This window comes from Lithobates pipiens, unplaced genomic scaffold (genome assembly GCF_037356315.1).
Source record: "Lithobates pipiens isolate NorthernLeopardFrog02 unplaced genomic scaffold, aLitPip1_a1.2 Scaffold_8, whole genome shotgun sequence".
NCBI classification, from domain to species: domain Eukaryota; kingdom Metazoa; phylum Chordata; class Amphibia; order Anura; family Ranidae; genus Lithobates; species Lithobates pipiens.
Window position 1 is genome coordinate 171,731,098 of NW_027507903.1, and position 22,890 is coordinate 171,753,987.

General features: G+C 44.5%; 1 protein-coding gene across 2 annotated transcripts in view; it reads left to right on the top strand.

The window, feature by feature from the left end:
- Nucleotides 1-5,694: 5,694 nt before the first annotated feature.
- The window catches only part of FAM185A (family with sequence similarity 185 member A), a 90,943-nt gene continuing 73,747 nt past the window's right edge, over nt 5,695-22,890 (top strand). Inside the window, exons 1-2 of one of the 2 annotated variants that reach the window (XM_077471776.1) lie at nt 5,695-6,127; nt 22,631-22,740. In XM_077471776.1, coding sequence (XP_077327902.1) covers nt 5,749-6,127; nt 22,631-22,740 — 489 coding nt within the window. In that variant the 5' untranslated portion in view covers nt 5,695-5,748. The remainder of the gene's footprint in view (nt 6,128-22,630; nt 22,741-22,890) is intronic. The other variant, XM_077471775.1, reaches the window with a different exon arrangement.

Below are 22,890 nucleotides of genomic sequence, written 5' to 3' on the forward strand. Positions count from 1 at the left end.
GCTGCTTCACATGTTCAGGTAGCAGTTTGACAACCTTTTTAATGAAATGTGTATAGAAAAGATTGGTTCACTCCATACAGTTTCAAGCCAAGTGATTTAAAAGCTGCAGTGAATTGTCTGGTACCGTTAGTCGAGATCTACGTCATCAAATCTCACAAGCTCATCAAGAGTTCAAAGCAAAGCTATTCATTCTACACAATGTGTGGCATTTAGGGGTACTAAGCCCCTTTATCAGGTAGTGACTGATCTGAGACTGATGAGCTGATCTAACTCCATGTACTATTTTGTCTCATGATAATTTTCTCAGAAAAATTTTCATTTTAGAACATAAATACGATTCTGGTGTGAAAATTTTAGTACGAAATGAGCACTTGCACAAAGACCGTTATTTTATCTCTCTAGTTAATCCCTGAAATTCATAAAGCGTCTCAGACACGCAAAAGCGAGCTGTTATACGCTAGTGTGAAAAATTTTGCAACTAGCACCAGTTCATTCAAGTCAAAAACATGCACATGCATTTGTCACGTGGGGGGCTGGCAGCACTGAGGCCAGATAGGGTTGCCACCTGTCCAGGATTCACCCGGACAGTCTGGGTTTTGATTCATGTGTCCAGGATTCAGACTCCCTGAAACCCAGACACATTATTTAGACTAGACTGTGGCCCCCCAACTTAGGCATGCCTGGGCACACCCTAATCACCCAGTGTGGTTCCCTCTGCTGTCTGGGTTGCACACGCCTACAGTATACTCCCTGACTAACCAAGTACAACAACTGCCAAGTGCATGGGCTGCTTTCCTCCCTTCTATCTCCTGCCTCTGAGCGAGTGAGTGTTCTATGGTAAGGGAGACTCAGATATATGGGGTTCTCTGTAGACTCTGATATAAGGGGGGCTTTGGGAACCATGATTTAAGGGGGAATACTAACAATTTTGGTGAAACCCCCTTACATCAGAGTTCCACAGCGTTCCCCTGTAAAAAAAAAAAAATAATTGCCATGTCCCACTAAAGTGTTCGGGTTTGGCTTGAACAAAAGGTGGCAACCCTAAGGCCAGAGTGTCTCTGGCTCCACCCTCAGTCTATGTTCAGCCCCTGGACTGCACAACACTCTTGGTTGCTAAGAAGCTGTCGGGACTACATCATCGCTGGTTGCTAGCATGCTGCCAGCTGTGCAGCTGATAGCATCCTAACAACCAATGATGCTGTAGTCCCGACAGCTTCTTAGCAACCAGTGGAGGGGAAAGTGGTGTCACATGCAAACATGTTCTGCTTTTAACTACGCAGCAGCTTCAGAACTACCTAAATCAGTCACATGTCAGAACTCTTAAAGCAGTAGTAAACCAGCCCCCCCCCCCCCCCCCCAAAAAAAATTAGGTCATGCAAGGTCTAAGCTATAATGTGTTAGCACGCACCACATACTAGCACATTATGACATACATGTACATGGAGCCCTCCAACTTAGCACTGGGACAGATCCCCTGGCATTTCCACCCGTTCTTTCTTCTGGGCCCTGGCCATTTCAATGTTTGATGTCCCAAGAGCCCCAGCCTCAGCATGGCGCTCTGCATTCAGCGGCATACTGTGTGTTCTGAATGCTGAGCATCATTGGGCATGCACAGGTGGCGTCAGCGGCTGTTGCCGATGTGAATATTCCCTAAGCTGCGCATGTTTAGGAGATATTTATTGTACCTACAGCTAAGCCTAAATGTAAGCTTACTTGTAGGTACAAGTGAAGAGAATGGAATTTACTGTACTATTACATAAATGCTTTTCAGTAATTAGATGCAGTACTTTCCAATATGCTAGTGCTGCCAGAAAAGTGTTGCACAGTGCCCTTGGTTGCTAGGGCTTTGTTGGTTCCATAGTTTCAATGGTTGCTAGCATGCTGCCAGCTGATAGCATCCTAGCAACCAATGATGCTGTGCTCCTGACAGCATCTTAGCTACCAGTGATTGGAGGACAGGGTGTCACATGTGTAGTGGATGACATTTTGGACAAAGTGTCATTCATGTGTAAATGTTGTTTTTGCCTCAGAACAGTAGTGGGGTTCTGAGGGTTAATTATGTAGGTTAACTTTGACATCAGTTTGGCTGGGCTGTGTTAGAAGTACTGCCTGGCCCTGTGTATAGTGAGGTGCACATGACAAGCCAGAACCAGGCCTGGTTGGATGTTTTGGGTATCAGCCTTCTGGGATCAGTGGGTGTGCCGGGCCCCGCTGAGGAGTCTGGGAAGGGGTACTTAAGGTGTTGAGGTCACGTGTTCAGGAGGAGTTTGTGAGGCCCGGTGGTCTGGTCTTGTTTCCAGGACCAGGGTAGCCCCGCGAGGGCTCCCGGTCACGGGGTGTTCGACATCCCGCAACATGCTTCTGTCGGTTACCCCAATAGACCTGCCTGGTCTGGGGTAGGGATCCGTCTGTTCCCGAGTCTCGGAACCAGCTGGTTCGAGGCGCAGTAACCGAGGGAGGATTCAAGGTGTACGGGTGTGCTCTCGGCTTGGAGAGGCACTGCAGCTCGTGAAGGTGACCGGGGGAGGACTCTTCAGAGGAGTGCTGACAAGTGGCATCCTGAGAAATGCCTGGTTACTGAGTTGGGAACGACATTGACGAATCCACGCTTTTTCCAGTACTATCAAAGGAGACAGAGAACTTTCCAGGTACTGAGGAAAAGGGTTCCTTTTCACTTTCAGTTACAACTTCTCCACGTTCAGAGATTTTACAAGTTCTGAACCAACGTGCTGATTTCCATGATCTCTGGTTAGAGAGCTGTTCAGCTTTGAAGTGCCCAGCTGCGAGTGGCTACTCTCCGGGTGGTATTAGAGACTTGGTTATGTCTGCAGTTCAAGGTGCCTGAGTTCTTCACCCTTGCCCTCTGTTCCTATACAAGACTGTGTTGTTGGATGTTACCCCTGCAAAATAAAACCTTTCAAAAGGACTTTATTGGTGTCAGCATCCAAATTGTTGGGTATCAACCCTGGGAACCCCTAGATGTGGAAGAACAAGCCAAGCAGAGGTAACTGGTAAGCCAAATAAGTCAAGGCCGCCCTACAAAAAGTTATGGCCACTACACATGCAAACTTGTTCTGCTTTTTATTACACAGTGGCCCCAAAACTACCTAAATCTATCACATATGTCAGAACTGTTAACAGAGCTGTCACAAGGCTTTCATATCATGTCACAACCTTGGTTGCTAGGATGCTGTTAGATATATAGCTTCACTGGTTGCTAGCATGCTGTTGGTTGTGCAGGCATCCTAGCAACCAAAGAAGCTGTGCTCTCATCAGCATCCCAGGAACCAAATAACCGGTGCTCTCATCAGCATCCTAGCAACCAATGAAGTGGTACGCTCATCAGCAACCAATGAAGTGGTACGCTCATCAGCAACCAATGAAGCGGTACGCTCATCAGCATCCTAGCAACCAATGAAGAGGTGCTCTCATCACCATCCTAGCAACCAAAGAAGAGGTGCTCTCATCAGCACCCTAGCAACCAAAGAAGCGGTGCTCTCATCAGTGCCCTTGCAACCAATGAAGCTGTGCTCTCATCAGCATTCTAGCAACCAATGAAGCGGTGCTCTCATCAGAGTCCTAGCAACCAATGAATCGGCACTCTCATCAGCTCCCTAGCAAACAATGAAGCGGTGCTCTCATCAGCGTCCTAGCAACCAATGAAGCGGTGCTTTCAGCATCCTAGTAACCAATGAAGCAGTGCTCTCATGAGAGCCCTAGCAACCAATGAACCGGTGCTTTCATCAGAGTCCTAGCAACCAATGATGTGGTGCTCTCATCAGCGTCCTAGCAACCAATGAAGCGGTGCTCTCATCAGCGTCCTAGCAACCAATGAAGCGGTGCTCTCAGTGTCCTAACAACCAATGAAGCGGTTCTCTTATCAGTGTTCGAGCAACCAATGAAGCGGTGCTTTCATCAGCGTCCTAACAACCAATGAATCGGTGCTCTCATCAGCATCCTAACAACCAATGACAGGAGGAAGGTGTGTTGTATGCAAACATGCCCTGCTCTTTACTTCACAGTGATCCCATAACTACCGGATACTGTCACACAATCCTTAACAAGGCTGTTGTAAAGTTTTCATGAATAAGATGGGACTTTCTAACTGATAAAGACACAAAGGTTTCATGAAAGGATAGCAGCCAATGAGCTATAAGGAATACACCCTTGCCATTAGTATAGTAATAATTGAGCCCATAGACAGCTGTAGTGGGCCATGGGCTGTAGTTGTTCCAGTGTGTTGTTACACTCTCTCGCAGTCAGCATGGAAAGTTTCCATCCCCGGGTACACAGTACAGAGGGCAGGCTCTGACGGCCAGAGCAAGTAGTAAACACATACACCCTCAAGTACGTCCCTCGCCCAGGGCAGGGGATTGTGGGAAATGTAGTTCCCCGCCCAGCACATTCCATAGACCTCCACCACTCCTCTCACTACAACTCCCGGCGGCCCCCGCGCTGCACAGACTGCATGGCTGGTTCAGTGAGATGATGGTGTCTCTGGTCTCATCCTAGCAACCAAAGAAGCTGTGCTCTCATCAGCATCCCAGGAACCAAAGAACCGGTGCTCTCATCAGCATCCTAGCAACCAATGAAGTGGTACGCTCATCAGCAACCAATGAAGTGGTACGCTCATCAGCAACCAATGAAGCGGTACGCTCATCAGCATCCTAGCAACCAATGAAGAGGTGCTCTCATCACCATCCTAGCAACCAAAGAAGAGGTGCTCTCATCAGCACCCTAGCAACCAAAGAAGCGGTGCTCTCATCAGTGCCCTTGCAACCAATGAAGCTGTGCTCTCATCAGCATTCTAGCAACCAATGAAGCGGTGCTCTCATCAGAGTCCTAGCAACCAATGAATCGGCACTCTCATCAGCTCCCTAGCAAACAATGAAGCGGTGCTCTCATCAGCGTCCTAGCAACCAATGAAGCGGTGCTTTCAGCATCCTAGTAACCAATGAAGCAGTGCTCTCATGAGAGCCCTAGCAACCAATGAACCGGTGCTTTCATCAGAGTCCTAGCAACCAATGATGTGGTGCTCTCATCAGCGTCCTAGCAACCAATGAAGCGGTGCTCTCATCAGCGTCCTAGCAACCAATGAAGTGGTGCTCTCAGTGTCCTAACAACCAATGAAGCGGTTCTCTTATCAGTGTTCGAGCAACCAATGAAGCGGTGCTTTCATCAGCGTCCTAACAACCAATGAATCGGTGCTCTCATCAGCATCCTAACAACCAATGACAGGAGGAAGGTGTGTTGTATGCAAACATGCCCTGCTCTTTACTTCACAGTGATCCCATAACTACCGGATACTGTCACACAATCCTTAACAAGGCTGTTGTAAAGTTTTAATGAATTAGATGGGACTTTCTAACTGATAAAGACACAAAGGTTTCATGAAAGGATAGCAGCCAATGAGCTATAAGGAATACACCCTTGCCATTAGTATAGTAATAATTGAGCCCATAGACAGCTGTAGTGGGCCATGGGCTGTAGTTGTTCCAGTGTGTTGTTACACTCTCTCGCAGTCAGCATGGAAAGTTTCCATCCCCGGGTACACAGTACAGAGGGCAGGCTCTGACGGCCAGAGCAAGTAGTAAACACATACACCCTCAAGTACGTCCCTCGCCCAGGGCAGGGGATTGTGGGAAATGTAGTTCCCCGCCCAGCACATTCCATAGACCTCCACCACTCCTCTCACTACAACTCCCGGCGGCCCCCGCGCTGCACAGACTGCATGGCTGGTTCAGTGAGATGATGGTGTCTCTGGTCTCTCGAAGCCGTTTTTGGTGCCGGTTGTTGGGAGTCAGTGGGCGGGCAGCCTGCAGACACCGGAGTACCGGGGCGGCCCACAATAAGCCCCTCAAGCAGTGGACTCTGATTGTCAACCCGCTGAGCAGTCTGAAGGTGAAGCTGCCGTGTGATGTCCGGGTCCGTCCGCAGGACCCCCTCACCTACCCGGACGCCGACAGAGTGTTTGTACTGGTGAAAGGGGTAGACCGCAATGTACACCGGGGGCTGGACCTGGACAACATCGATGTCCGCTATGATGAGGAGGCCAAGCAGGTCCAGATCACCTCCCAGGACATCGACAGCCGCAGCTGTGTGGAGGTCACCACCCCGCTCCGCTTCGGTACGCCGGGAGGGGGCGCTGTGTATATATCATAGGGGTGTGCCTGGGTACACCCTAATTCTCCTGCTGATATTTACCAATCTACCCCGATTGACACCATTCACTGCCCTACTGACACCAACTGGCACCTATGAGGGTGATGACAGCTGGTACTATATATTTTGGGGGGGGTGGCAAACAGGGCACCCCACACTTACCCCATCTAGGTTGCGGGCAGCTTTAGCTCCTTCCTGCGTCTCCTCCTCTTCCTGCGGCTTCCCTCGATGTAGCGGCAAATACGATCGCTTCTCCTCTGAGGGCGAAACGGGTCTCACCCGCTTCCTGATTGGCCAGGAGTAGAATCAGTAAGACAATGGCGAATATCCATTCGCTATTGTCATACAACTGGGTGGGCTCAGGGCGCAGTGCTCTGTGCCCCGGGCCCACCCTTTTTTGAAGCCAATTAGAACCTCTGGCTCTAATCACGTGCTTAAAAAAAACTAAAATCCCCATTGGAATCCATGCATCCGGTGCCCAGCATGTTGATTAGCGTACCGGGCGCATGGATTAGGGGCACGGTGCACCAAATAGGCTGCCACTGGGTGCGAGTTGGTGTCAGCAGGGCGGTGGATGATGTTGGTATTATAAAATATATATATATATATATATATAATTTTAGAGCCCCGTTGAGGTGATTTTGGTGAAATATCAGCAGGGGAATCTGCACCACATAGACTGATTGGGGTGTGCCCAGGCATTTCTGTTATAATGCACCACTTCGCCCAGAAAATTGTTGCAATTAACAAATGTTTAGGCATTTTCATGTATCTTTCTTTTGTTTGTATTGATAGGTCACAAAAAAAGTGGAGAAACAAAAAGCTAAATCTGATGCTTTCCACACAAAACTCCAAAAATGGGCTGGTCAGCATTATTGGCGCCTTCTCACAATTGTAAAAAAATAATAGCATTCCAAGTTTGTGATGCTCCTGTAGTTTGTAATTCAACTCGCCTGTATCAATGAATGGGTGCTGACAATATAAAAAAATCACACCAGCAACTAGAGCTACACGATTCTGGCTAAAATGAGAATCACAATTTTTTTGGTTTAGAATAAAAATCACGATTCTCTGCGCAGCATCATCTTTCACATAATACTAAAAAATTGGGCTGACTTTACTGTTTATTTTTTTAAATTCATTAAGTGTATTTTTGTTCTTCCCAAAAACATGCGTTTAAAAGACCGCTGCGCAAATACAGTCTGACATAAAATATTGCAACAACCGCCACTTTATTCTCTAGGGCAGCCTTTCTCAACCTTTTTAACACAGAGGAACCCTTGAAATAGTTCTTTGGACTCGGGGAACCCCTGCTAAAAATTAGAAATCCACAACTCATGATACGTTAGTGTAATGGTCAGTGGGAAGAATGGTCCTTACTAGAGGTCGATTGATATATCGGCCGATATTTGGCGTTTTTTAATTAATCGGCATCGGCCGATTGTGCTGTTAAAAAAAGGCCGATGATATATTCAGCGACTTGCAAATGACTTCAGTAATAGAAGTCAGTGCAAGTTGCCTGGAGACTTGAGTGAAGGGACTTGTCTCCTCTCTGGGCAGTCTGCCAAGAAAAGAGCAAAAAGATACAATGTTTACACTTGAATGAATGCAACTCAGTGTGTAGAAGTTCTCAGTTTAACCATTTTTAAAGACTAAATCTTTTTTGACACTTGATGCTTACAAATAAAAATCCTGTATGTTCTGCTAGAAATTCACTTAGAACCCCCAAAACGTATATATATTTTTTAGCAGAGATCCTAGGGAATAAAATAGCGTTTTTTGCAATATTTTATGTCACGCGGTATTTGCGCAGCGGTCTTTCAAACTATATATAAACTATATATAAATATATACACACACACCGTATTTATCGGCGTATAACACGCACTTTTTCCCCCTTAAAATTGGGGGAAAGTCGTGGGTGCGTGTTATACGCCGATCCCCACTGTCTGTGAGGCTAAAATACTGAGCGGCGCCGAAAAAGACTGTACTGGGCGGGACTGCGAGCCGAGCCAAGCCGACTACACAGTAGAGTCGGCTCGGTCTTTTTCGTCAGCGCTCGCTCCAGAAACAGCAGGGAGGCGGGACTACAAGCGGAGCCGAGCAGACGGCTCAGTCTTTTTCGGCGGCGCTCGCTCGGTCTGTCTCGGCGGCAGGGGATATTTAAACATGGGCAAGGCTGCAAACCGCGCTGGGCGAGCTGGAAATGACACTGGCAAGCTGCAAATGACACTCTGCAAGGCTGCAAACAGCGGTGGGCAAGCTGCAAATGACACTGATCATTCTGCAATTATGGACAAGGCTGCAGATGCACACTGATAAGGCTGCATTGACGTGCATTTAAATGTAAATGTAAGTGTTTTTTTTTTTTTTTTCCCCTTAAACTTCCCTCCTAAAACTTTTTTCCTTAAAATGCCCTCCTAAACTTGGGGTGCGTGTTATACGCCGGTGCGTGTTATACCCCGATAAATACGGTGTGTGTGTATATGTATGTGTGTATATATATATATATATATATATATATATATATATATATATATATATATATATATATATATATATATATATATATATATATATAATACATACAAGTGAACTGTTTGGATGTTTGTTTAATAAATGTAAGAAATTTTCTGTATCACTTAAGGCTGCTTTCACACTGGAGCGAGCAGGCGTTGTCGGTAAAATGCTGCCAGTTTTAGCGGTGCTTTACCGTCATTTTAGGGGCGCTATTCGGCTGCTAGCGGGGCACTTATAATCCAGCTAGCGGCCGAGGAAGTGGTTAAATGTGCCCGTGAAGCGCCACTGCCAAATCGCATTGCAGGTGCTTCGGCAGCGGTGCCCATTCAGTTCAATGGGCAGGAGTGGTGGAGGAGCGGTATACACCACTCCAAAGATGCTGCTTGCAGGACTTTTTTTTTCTTTTTTTTTTTAACGTCCTGCCAGCGCATCTCCTCATTGTGAAAGCACTCGGGGCTTCCACACAGACTGCAGGGGAGTTGTTTTACAGGCTCTATTTTTAGCCCAAAAGCGCCTGAAAAATGCCCCAGTGGGAAAGGTGTCTAACTGTTAGATTTTATGAGATGAAGGGGAAAAAATAAATAAATAATCGGTCTAACATATCGGACCAAAAAAAAAAAAATTAAAATCGGCATCATATATCGGCCGTGGCGATTTCTAAATATCGGTATCGGCCAGAGAAAAACCCATATCGGTCGACCTCTAGTCCTTACACCTGTGGTCATTAGGAAGAATTACCTCCTAACAGCTAAAAAGATCAATGGTGTCGGTGGGAACTTATTTGAGAGGCAGAGATTGCCCAATGCTGAAGGAACCCGTAGCAACCTTTGGAGGAACCTTGGTATAGAATCGCTGCTCTAGGGTCTCTGCCAAAGAAAAAATATATAATGTTTAGAGGTTCTAAGTCATTTTCTAGCAAAAAATATTGATTTTTAACTTTTAAGCAACAAGTGTCTGAAAAAGGCTTAAGCCCCATACACACTATTAGATTTTCTGCAGATTTTTGTCTTCAGATTTACCAAAACCATGTAGTGCAAGGGCCTGCCTGATTGCATAAAAATGTAAACACCTAAGGTTTGACTTCATATTATATGGTTTTCGTAAATCTAAAGCCTTGTACACACGTACGATTGTTGGCAGGGGATTGTCTGTTAACAGACTGTTGTCCTAAAGTCTTACCGTTAGTACGCTCCTTTTGGCAATTGTTCAATTTTCGGCCAACAAATGTTGGATGACAGGCTAGTAAATTTTTGGCGGACAACGGTTTGATGTCTGATTTTCCTATAGTCAGTATACAAATGCGTCACACAAGTCGAAAGTACGAACACACATGCTCGGAATCAATGCTCACCAAACACGAAATTATCAGAAGGTGCCCAAAGGGTGGCTCCCAAGAACTGAAATTTCTCGTAGTACGTCACTATGTTTGTGTTTTTGTCATAATTGTGTACCGTTCATATGCAAGACAAGATTGTGGCACACGCCCTTTTGACAAAAATCAGACGCTCGGTTGTCCAACAATCGTACCGAGGCTTTAGGCTCCTACACACTATAAGAAAATCGGACAAACTTTTTTTGTCCAAATAATTTTTGTACTATTTTTGCAGTGTGTACACAACTTTCGACAGCCGATTCTGACTTTTTGTCTGAAAATTCCTGAATGGACAAACTCTTTTATTTTTTTTTATGGGGAACAGAAAGAACAAAAAATGTACAGAGAAAAGATAAGACTGCGCATGATCAGAAACTATAAACAACAACAAAAAAAAAGTCTTTGTCGTACGATCATTTTCATGAGACTATTCGTACAAAGAAAAAAAAATTTAGGAAAAATTGGAGGAACATTCGCCCGATTTTCTTAGTGTGAACCCCACTTTAGTCTTTAAAGGAGAAGTTCAGCCTGAGTTTGTTTGGCTGACCTTCTCCTATAGATCACAGGAGTGCAATTCGTTATGCATTCCTGTGACCCGTTTTCAGCAAAGAGCGGTCTGAAGTCTGCTCTCTGCTGACGTCACATAGGTCAGTCCAGGCACCACATCATCCCTACTCTGGGAGTCTGGATCCACCAGGTGCCTGGACTGATGGCTGTCTCAGCCTCTCAGTGAGCTGCTGAGATGGCTGCTTAGCGCTCCAATGAGCGTGGAGGAGCAGATCAGGAGAGCTGGTAATTGACAGGCAGCAGCTCTCTGCTCAGAGAGCTAAGAGAAACGAGTTATCGGTGATGTTCGATCGCTTGGTTCTCAGTGCAGAGACAGTGGGGGACAGATGCAGCATCCACCTAGGTAAGTATGATAGTGAGGGGGAAAAAAAAATTCCCATACATCTCTTAAGTGGTTGAACTGGCCTGTTTTACAGATGGAAGTTTATCCTTTTGATCTAAAAGAACTAAATGATACATTGTTTATAGTTATCTCTCAGCACTGAGCAATGTTATTAAACATTTGCTGGCTTTTTTTTTTTTTTTTGACAGCTCTGCACTTTTTATATACTGTATGTAGCATGGCCTCCTTGAGGGCTGCTTGGATTTACCTGTTTGTCTGCATCCCCCTGACCCTGTGAACATTCCATCTCACCTGGCACTCTGGGTTCAGACATCTTCTGCAAGCACCTTTTAATTGACACTTCACACCAGTCAAATATGTTTATATTATCTCAGCTTTACTGAACTAAACAGAGAGATGTATGTATATATGAGGAGGTAGTTGATCAACCGAGTTCTGGATAACGGCCCAAACTCGGGAGAGGAACAAGACAGCTCAAAACAGTTTAACAGCTCAGGAGCACAATATACATGTGTATACAATGAAGTACCAGATTGTCGCCTCACTAAAGAGGGGATCCCAGGCTGGCCTATTCAACCTTTTATATCCTAATGAGAGACCAGACAGAATAGGGATAGGCTATGGGCCCTTTAAATGGTAACAGTCACAATGGCCAAGATGCAGGCCTGATATTCTTCACTGGCAGTTGGAGCTCATTAAGTTATATCAATAAGTCTCAGTGATGGGAAGGACAAGCAGATTAGTGATACGCCTTGAAGTGGTTTTAGGTAAAGGTGTCTATGTACAGTGTTCAAACCGAAGAAGGATTGCAAATGGTAGACTATTGTCCTGTCATCAATAACCAGACCAGATAGATGCCTCTGGGATAGATGTCCTTCAGGAGGGCGAACAGCAAGGAACCACAGCTACTGAGTGCGGACGATCGTGGTGTTGATCAGATGAGTTGGTGCAGCGTAGATGTCTAACAGTAGAGTTAGGCCCTCCGGAGCCAGGTTGGAATCACTTTATCACCTTATCTTTTTTTTTTTTTTTTGTTTATATAGTCCCTCCCAGAGATCTCTCTTGTTGCACCAAGCATCCCTGGGATATGTAGTCCCGGTGTACTGCCACATAACGGAATTGCCAATCTCAAGGAATGCCCATCCTACGATCCTTTTTTTTGTCTCGCAGATATGACGACAGTTACTGGTGCCCAGCACTAGAAGGACACCTCCATGGATGAAGAATGACGGGAGTGGTCTGCATAATAGTTTAACTATAGTTCTCTATTCACTACGCATAAAATAGTGGAAATTCCGGATTAGGATTGTGAGGGGGGGTTGAATCGAGATGGCATTTTTTTTAAACAAATAATTGCGCCGCTTTACCAACAAGCAGTTAAAATGGTGAAATATACTCAACCTTTCTATTGTGTGTCTGTGTGCCACACGAAGCATGGAAAAGAGAGCAGCAAAATGGAGGATTTGAGAACAAAAATGGGTGGAAAAGCATGCACAAATCCATCTTCAGAGAGCTTAATGTTCCCGTATCCTTTGTGTGCAACATTGTCAAGAAGTTTACAGACCATGGCACTGTGGCTAGTCTCCATGGACGTGGTGGAAGTTCACTGATGTTTTGGGGTTGCTTTGCTGCTTCAGGCACTGGATGTCTTGACTGGGAGCATGGCATTATGAAATTTGAAGACTACCAAAGAAGTCTGTGGTATAATGTAGGGCCCAGTGTCAGAAAGTTGGGTCTCCCCGTCAGAGGTGATTGGTCTTGCAGCAGGACAATGACCCAAAGCACCCAGAGATGGTTTAAGACAAAGCGCTGGAGAGTACTGAAATGACCAGCGATGAGTCTAGATCTGAATCCCATAGAGCACCCGTGGAGAGATCTCAAAACGGCAGTTGGGGAAAAGGTACCCTTCCAATCTGAGATCTGAAGCAGTTGGCAAAAGTGGTCCAAAATTCCTGAGAGATGTAAGAACCTCACTGATGGTCACAGGAAGCAATTGATTTGTTATCTTTTCCATGAGGTTTGCTACCAAATATTAAATTGAGGGTGCCAATAATTTTGTCCGGTCCATTTTTTTTTGGAGTTTTGTGTGGAATTTGTCAGATTTGGCTATTTTTTATTTATTTTTTTCTCCACTTTCTTGTGTCCTACCAATACAAAAAAAAAAAATATACATGAGTGCCTAAATATTTGTTATTGCAACCATTTTCTGAGTGAAGAGGTTTGTTATCTGACAGAAATGCAAGGGTGCCAATGTTTTACCCATGACTCTCTGTGTGTGTATATTTTATATATATATATATATAATTATTATATCTCTATCTCGCCTACACCTTTTGGGATGAATTGGAGCTCAGACTGTGAGCCAGGCCTTCTCGTCCACCTTGTGCCTGACCTCACAATTCCGCTTCTGGAAGAATGGTCAAACATTCCCATAGATACACTCCTAAACATTGTGGACAACCTTCCCAGAAGAGTTGAATCTGCAAAGGGTGGGCCAACTCAATATTGAATCCTACAGGCTAAGGCTCGATTCACATCTATGCATGCTGCTTTTGAGCGTTTCTGCAGCGCTTTTTGTGGTGCTTGCCGCATTTTTACCACGATTTTGATGCAATTTGCAGGGTTTTTTATTTATTTTTTATTTTTTTACACTGTATATAGCTGGTTGCTAATGAAGGGGTCGGGAAGCCGGCCACCGCGTCCTTAACCGATGAGTCATCAGCTGACAGCGGGCTTCCCCGCTAAATGTAAAAGAAAAAATAGCTGGTTATAAAAAAATTGTGAAAGAAAAACAGTGTGGAGTCCCCCAAGCTCCATACTAGGCTCTAGTATGGATTCGGAGGGGATCCCCCCGCCCCCTCCAGCCAATTTTTGTGAGCACCCCCACCCCCCTAACCATACCAGGCCACATGCCCTCAACATGGGGGTGGGTGCTTTGGGGCAGGGGGGCTCTGTGTCCTTGTCTCTGGGGACAAGGGCCTCTTCCCTACAACCCTTGCCCGGTGGTTGGCGGGGTCTTATCAGAATCTGGAAGCCCCCTTTTAACAAGGGAGCCCCTGGATACCGCCCCCCCCCCCCCATGTGAATGAGTATCGGGTACCCTTACCCATTCACCAAAATTTTTTTTTTTTTTTTTTTTTAAATAGTGTAGTGTTAAAAAATACAGTAGACGGTGTTTGTTTTTTGTTTTTTTTGACAAGTCTTTTAATAAATATATCTTCTTCCGCTCTTCTTTCTCCTATCTGCTTTGTCCAGTGTTCCTCCTCTGCAGGGAAGTGTCAAAAACCATGAATCAGACCGAGGCAGAAGTACAGTTAAGGCTCGGTTCACACCAGACGCGGCACGACTTGCCGCGCCGCGACCTCAGCGGCGACTTGCAAAACGACTTCTGTATAGAAGTCAATGCAAGTCGCCCAAGGTCGCCGCAAAATTAGTACAGGAACCTTTTTTCTAAGTCGGAGCGACTCGAGTCGCTCCTATTAGAACGGTTCCGTAGTACAGAACGGGGGCGACTTGTCAGGTCGTGGCGCGGCAAGTCGTGCCGCATCTGGTGTGAACCAAGCCTAAATCAAACTTGTTTAATAATAAAAGTAAATGGAACAAACCTAGTCAAAACATAGCCAAAGTTCGGTAAGAAGGGCTGAGCCCAGCCCTGACAGGAAGCCCGCTGACAGCTGATGACTCATCGGTCGTTAAGGACGCAGCGGCCGGCTTCCCGGCGCCCTCCATTAGCAACCAGCTATATACAGTGTCAAAACAAAACAAAATGCAATCGTGTTTAAAAACGCAGTACTTGCATTTTTATGCAGGTCCATTGAAGTCTGTTACATGCAAAATGCTGTCCCTGACCCTTTCCAAAAACAGAGGCACAAAATGCATTGATGTGAACATGTGCCATAGGAACGCATGTTAAAAAATTTCCCTGCATTTATGCAAAATGCATCAAAAAACGCATTTAGGCCCCTTTTACACTTGTATGACTTGTCCTACGACTTGGGACTGCAAAGTCGTATGACAAGTCCTTCCCCCATGATTTCCAATGACTACCATTCATATTGGTATGACTTCAAGTAGTGCCGACTTCAAAGTAGTCCCTGCACTACTTTGGTCCAACTTTGTGGGTTACATGGGTATTCTCTGAAATTGTGTCAAAAATCACACGGCTCTGAAGTCGTGGTAGTGTGAAAGGGACCATAGTGTGAATAGAGCCTTAGACTGGGATGCCATTAAAGTTCATGTGCGTGTAAGGACAGGTGTCCCAATATAATGGTGTATGTATTTATTATTATTAGTTGTTGTTCTTTTTTTTTTTTTCTCTCATAATGCTTATTCTCTTTGCTCTTTTTAACTTTGGTTTCACTTCTTGAACTCTGCACTGTAATCTCACACGAGATTACAGGCAGCCCATCCACTTTTACACTGATCTCAACCGTTCATAGAGGGAGAACAGAGAAGTTCTTGGCTTAATAAACAGGCTGCAGAGGAGCTAATTTTCCTCCTGAGAACTTCTCAGTTTAATAAACGTACACCAGTATTCATTACCTGAAACTGTTTTGTGTATAGCTTTGCCTGGACAAAGTACAGATCCACTATAAGGTAAAAGAGCAGCATTTTTCTCCAGCAATGCAAAGCATTACAGTTTAAAAATATCTAGTTAATTACGACCTGTCAACAAACTGTTTTGACAAGGATGTTAAAGAAGATATATACTCACCTTTTCTGGTGGATCATGTTAAACCTTTTGCTGTGTTACTTTGGTATTTGACACTTCAGGGTATGTCAGACATTTGCTCCCCCACCACGCTCTGTGGTTCCTCCCATCTGCACGTACCTTACTACTGGAGATCTGCAACACAGCAAAGAATATTTATGACAAAGCTCACGTCTGCTTCTTTTACAGGCTTGGTTTAGCTTCATTTGCTGTCATTGGTGACTGGGTCACTTTAAAGTGGTTCTAAAGAGATCTCACCCTGCCCCCCACCCCTCTTTATTTACCTGAGGCCGATCCCAATCCAGCAACATGCACTAGAGCAGCAGCTCTCGCTGCTGTCTCCAACCTCACTGGACAGATTGAGAACAGCAGGAGTCATTGGCTCCTGCTGCCAATCAAATGTTGTGATGGGGGGGGGGGGGGTGAGAAGCTCAGTCTGTGTCAATGGACGCACACAGGGCGGCTCGGGAGCTAGGCCGCACAAGTGTGTCCGTAGAAAGTAGATTCCTATGGGGGCACCCACTAAAGAGGAGGAGCCTGGAGTGCTGGCGGAGGACCCCAGAAGAGAATGCAAAACTATTGCCATTGTGTTCTGCCAGCAGGGAGCCTTCCCCACCCTCAGAATGCAATGATTACTGCTGGGGGCTATAGTGGCTGACGATCACATGCATAGACCTGACAGGCTGGTTGTACTGAAGTTGATTGACTTTAATAAACCCAGCCTGCCCATAGTTGGATTAAAATTTGGCCTGTTCCTTCTGAACTGGCCAAATTTTGATCCATCTATTGCCAGCTTTAAAACTTTTGTGATGCTAATAAGTAAGTGTTTAGTCCCAGGATGTTCTGACAAAGAGTTTCACTCTCTCAGTCAACACTGACCATTATTAATCTTATCAATGCTAGCATAGGAAGGTATATTATATTTACCTGCTTTAAACTTTATTTTTTACATTTCTTCAGTTGCTTCCTGGTTTTCAGGAGTAGGCAAATGTCATACTTCCCAGGAGACTTCATGAGGAGTGGAGGAGGGGTTTTCTCAGCTAAGCACACCCTCCTACTTGCTTGCCTGAGCTAAGGGTAGATGGATTCCAGTAAGTAAAAGCTACATGAATCATTTGCCCTTACTCAAGATGGCCAAAAATGCTAGAGGAATGTTTTTCAAAGTGATTTATCAGCAAAATAAGCTTGGAGACATGGATGTATTGGGCGAGTTTGCTTTAAATAATAAAAATTAATTTAAATAGTGTTTTTGGCGCTCAGATGCAGCGTAGTTCTGCTTTAAGGACCATTTTTCAATATAGAAACTGGCCCCCCCTACAAGCAGTAGGGGGGGCCATATGTATGTATATGTATATTTTGGCAACATGGCATTTTCTGCAATGTTCATTTTTTTTTTTTTTGACCCCATCCCCAATTTTCACTTTAAGTATAATTATGATCAGTATTGCTCATTGGAAATTTTTACCCGTTTTCTATCCCCTACAGGGGGCGTTTTAGCTTGCTTATGAATCTCTTGTTACATAGTAGGTGAGGTGGAAAAAAAGACACAAGTCCATCAAGTCCAACCTATGTGTGTGATTAAAGAGGAAGTAAACCCTGATGAGTTTACTTCCTCTTTTTTTTTCCCTGCAAAGGTAAAGCATAATGGACTACTATGCATCGCATAGTAGCCCATTATGTGTCACTTACCTGACACAGGAGCCAGCGAAGTCGCCGCTGTCCCCTGTAGTCCGCCGCATCCATCTTGCTGGTGGTGTCTCGCAGCTCCGCCGCTGTCATTCGGCGAAGCCGCGATGATGTCACTCCCGCGCATGCGCACGGGAGTCGACAAATGCGGCAGCTCCATTCTTGGAACTGCCGCGCTCAGTGCGCCTGCGCGCCGCTGTCTACGGCGCATGCGCCGTAGACAGCGGTGCCCGTTTTCGGGCAAATATCTCCTAAACCATATAGGTTTAGGAGATATTGCTTGGACCTACAGGTAAGCCTTAATCTAGGCTTACCTGTAGGTCAAAGTGGTTTGTAAGGGTTTACAACCACTTTAAATGTTAGTATTACCTTGTATATCCCTGTATGTTGTGGTCGTTCAGGTGCTGATCTAATAGTTTCTTGAAACTATCAATGCCCCTCGCTGAGACCACCGTCTGTGGAAGGGAATTCCACACCCTTGCCACTCTTACAGTAAAGAACCCTCTACGTAGTTTAAGGTTAAACCTCCTTTCTTCTAATTTTAATGAGTGGCCACAAGTCTTGTTAAATTCCGTTCCACGAAAAAGTTTTATCCCTGTTGTGGGGTCACCAGTATGGTATTTGTAAATTAAAATCATATCCCCTCTCAAGCGTCTCTTCAGAGAGAATAAATTCAGTGTTCACAACCTTTCCTCATAACTAATATCCTCCAGACCCCTTATTAGCTTTGTTGCCCTTCTTTGTACTCGCTCCATTTCCAGTACATCCTTCCTGAGGACTGGTGCCCAGAACTGGACAGCATACTCTAGGTGCGGCCGGACCAGAGTCTTGTAGAGCAGAATTATCGTTTTATCTCTGGAATTAACCCCCTTTTTAATGCATGCCAATATTCTGTTTGCTTTGTTAGCAGCAGCTTGGCATTGCATGCCATTGCTGAGCCTATCATCTACTAGGACCCACGGGTCCTTTTCCATCCTAGATTCCCCCAGAGGTTCTCCCCCCAGTATATAGATTGCATTCATATTTTTTCCACCCAAATGTCTTATTTTACATTTTTCTACATTGACCCTCATTTGCCATGTAGTTGCCCACCCCATTAGTTTGTTCAGATCTTTTTGCAAGGTTTCCACATCCTGCGGAGAAGTTATTGGCCTGCTTAGCTTAGTGTTGTCCATAAATACAGAAATTGAACTGTTTACCCCATCCTCCAGGTCGTTTATAAACAAATTAAACAGGATTGGTCCCAGCACAGAACCCTGGGGGACCCCACTACCCACCCCTGACCATTCCGAGTACTCCCCATTTATCACCACCCTCTGAACTAGCCCTTGTAGCCAGTTTTCCATCCATGTACTCGCCCTATGGTCCATGGCAACAGACCTTACTTTGTACAGTAAACGTTTATGGGGAACTGTTGTACGAAAAAGCGAAAGCTTCTTTCCCTGGTTGTTGTTGGAGGTAAATTATTGCAGCGGGAGGCATGGCATTTAGCTCTTCTGCTCTGTGTTTCTCAAGGCGCTCCAGCAGGTCATGTTTTCAAGCTTTCCATTATTTTGCACAGGTGATTTGATCAGATTTACTGCTTTTAGTAATTACCATCGCTGTTTCATGTGAGGGAAATCCTGAAAACATGAGGACTGGAGTTTAGAAACACTGCTCTAAGGCACCATTCACATTTGGCATTTTGGGATCTTGCTGCAATTTTGCCCACAATCTCAAATTGCACTGCAATTACAAAACACATTTTGGGTGGCATTAATTTTCAATGGCCCCTAAAAGTTGTGTGGTTTTGCTGCAAACTGTAACAAGCAAAGCTTCTTTTGGGTGACGAGCTTCACACGCTGCGGCTTGCAGCGCAATTTATGTAGCGGCAAAACTGCACCATGTTTAGGTGCCATCGAAAATTAATGGCACGCAAACGTGTTTTATCATTGCAGTGCGATTTGAGATCGTGGGCAAAATTGCAGCTATTCTGCCTGAGATCCAAAAATGCCAAATGTGAATGGCGCCTAAGCCATGTCTGGTATAAACACCGCATAGAAAACAAAGCAGATCGCTCCTAATAAAAGGGCTTTGACCCCTTTTGCGTTTATGCCTTTTTGTCTCTTTAATTCCCCTGTTGTGGCCTGCATAACATGTACATGCCATCCTTTATTTACTCCCCCCCCCTTCGTCTTTCAGGACAGCCACCTTTTGAGAGACCTCGTCTCCTCCCTTCTCAGGAAACGCCGCCTCCACAAGAGCTTTAAGCCACTTATCCCCTCCAGCCCATCAATTTCGGTGTTTCCTCTGGTGGGGAAACACTGCTAGGAACCAGGGCCATTTCAGCTGGGGAGGCTGAGGCCAGTGTTGTCCCGGAAGGGAGAGACAGAGGTCTCATGCACGGCGGCTGGGTTGGGGACCCCTTTACCTGTGTAGCGCACCCTGTCCTCTCTTGGGGAAGGTGGAGGCCAGGGTGCTCACTTTCCGCTGCCTGGAAAAGGTGATATCCGAATCCCCCTCACTCCATGGCGTGGAGTTCAAGTCTGGGCCAGATGGAGGCAGACGTCAGTTCTGGTGGGCAGGCACTTCTGTTTGACCCGCGGCTTCCTGTTCCTGTTCCGGCCGTGAGATGTAAAGCGAGCGGCGTGGGTTCCATAGCAGCTGTAGTTTGACAAACATTTCATTTGGGTACAGTGTTGCATGATTGAGTAATTGCTATTCAAAGTGTGAGAGCACCGAAAGCTGAAAATTGGTCTGGTTAGGAAGGGGGTTTAAGTGCCCAGTGGTCAAGTGGTTAAATGGGCTTCCTAATACATCTCCCTATCAAAATTAATGTGCAATAGTGCACTGCATTGTGGTGTGAATGGACCCTTTATTATTCATGGAAAGGTGTTTTGTTGATTCTTGAATATGTACAGGTGACCTAGCCTTTCTAATTGTTCGTTCTGTTCTAGAGTATAAGAAGTTAAATTTTTTTAAGGCTGGTTTCCCACCTTAACTTACATTTTACATTTATTAGATTGTAAGCTCTCATGAGCAGGGCCCTTCTAGCCCTCTTGTATTGTATTGTAAATGCACTACCCAAATTGTTGGCGCTATATAAATCCTGTATAATAAAAATGTATTGTTAGTACATACTGTTAATTAGGAATGGAGCTAAAGCTATCAATTTATTTGAGTAGAGCCAACACACTGCAGTGAATCGATTTTAAATGCATTTTTTTTTTTTTTTCTAGCAATGCCGAGCGCCACAATACTTGTGTGTTTTTAATGTTTTATGCATTGCCATCTACTTCAGTGTATTGTGGTTGCCCTGCAATGCACCACAATACATTTTATTTTTATTTTTCTTGCAAACTATGTTACTACTTTATCTGAAGCATAGTTTCAGATCTTGCAGAGTGATATATCTTTGTCCTCCAGATGTCCCCCTGTCCCTGAAAACCCTGCTTCTCACATTACTTGGCAGGGAGTACACATATGCCCAGATATTTCAGGATCTTATGTCCCTATATATTACTGGACACAAAGTTTACACACCCCTGTTAAAATGTCAGGCTTCTGTGATGTAAAAAAAATGAGACAAAGAGAGATCATTTCAGAACTTTTTCCACCTTTTTTAATGTGACCTACAAACTGAACAGCCCAACTGGAAAACTAACTTAAATCTTTTAAGGGGGGGGGGGGGGGGGAGTAAAAATTAAATAATGTGGTTGCATACGTATGTACACCCTCTTATAACTGGATATAGCTGGGTTCAGAATTAAGAAATCCCATTCAAACTCCATGTTAACCACTTCAGTCCCAGAAGAATTTACCCCCTTCCTGACCAAAGCACTTTTTGCGATGCGGCACTGCGTCACTTTAACTGACAATTGCGCGGTCGTGCAACGTTGCAAACAAACAAAATTGACTTGCTTTTTTTTCCCTACAAATAAAGGCTTTCTTTTGGTGGTATTTGATCACCTCCTATGGTTTTTATTTTTTGTGCTATAAACAAAAACAGAGCGACAATTTTGAAAAAAAAACTAATTTTGTACTTTTGCTATAATATGCCCTTTAAAAAAAAAAAAAAAGCTAACTTTTTATTTTCTAAGTTTAGGCGGATATGTATTCTTCTTCATATTTTTGGTAATAAAAAATCGCAATAAGCGTATATTGATTGGTTTGCGCAAAAGTTATAGCATCTACAAATGGGTGATAGATTTATGGCATTTTTATTATTTTTCTTTTTTTTGTAATGTCGGCCATCTGCAATTTTTATCATGACTGCAACATTATGGCAGACACATCGGACAATTTTGACACATTTTTGGGACCATTCGCATTTGTACAACGATCAGTGCAATAAAAATGCATCAATTGCTGTAAAAATGTCACTGGCAGTGCAAGGGTTACCACTAGGGGGAAATCAAGGGGTTAATTGTTCCCTAGTGTTCTAACTGAAGGGGGAGGGGTAGGACTTGCTAGCAGAAGAGATCAGTGTTCATATCTTGTATGAACACACATTCTGTCTCTTCTCCCCTCAGAGAGCCATGTCACCAGTGATCGCACTCGCATTGGCTCTGGGGGCGAACAGCGGGCACACGCCCCTAGTGGCCACCTGAAGAAGCGACGTAACATGATGGCGATTCGCGCAGCCGAGCCATGTTGCCGCAGTATAACTGCGGCGGCTGGTCGGCAAGCGGTTAAAATTAGTTTAATACACTCGGAGATCTTTTACTATTGTTCATTTTATGGTTGCCACATTACAGAAAAACATGGTGCCATTTTCACTGATTATGGAATTTTGTGATGTAGATTTGTCAGAAATATAAATGGAATTTTTGTATGGAAAAGAGAAATGTCCAGGAAGTCGCACATCCCTACAAAATGCCCTGGGACGGCCTTGTTGGAGCCTGGGCTGGCGCTGTCATACACCACCTTATGGGGTTTTGTAAAGATGTGCGACTTCCTGGACGCTTCGCTTTTGTTGTTAGATGTCTAAAGCTGGGACAAGCTCTGTCCTTGTCTGCACTCGGTTACTACATAAGAGTACCCAGTGGAGCCTTGAACGGCACCTGTAAATTTAGTTTGGGTCACATTATTATTAATGATAATAATAATAAGAAGAATTATATTATTATTATTTTATGCTCATTTTGTAGTCAGTCAAATGACTATCTGTGTATGGTTTTGAAAAACCTCTTGAAATGTATACATTGTACTATTTTGTTTGACATTACAAATTATTTCAGTGCTGTATTCTCTTTATGTCCTAATTGCACTTTTTCTCAATCCATTTTAGATGTGAACATCAAAACTTTGGGATCGGGTTGTGTGAACGTTAAACAAATTGAGTGTGACAGTTGCCAAATAGAAACTGAGAAGGGTAACAGCGTCCTACAATCTGTTAAGGTAATAATATAGAGTTTGAGGTTGGTATTACAGTAATTATGTATGTAGGCACCTAAAAGGTTAGATTGTGAGTTTAGTGGTAGTGATTGGTATAAAGAATGTTTACTATACAAGTGAAATCCCCATCATGCTGCAGAAAGATCTTTTGAC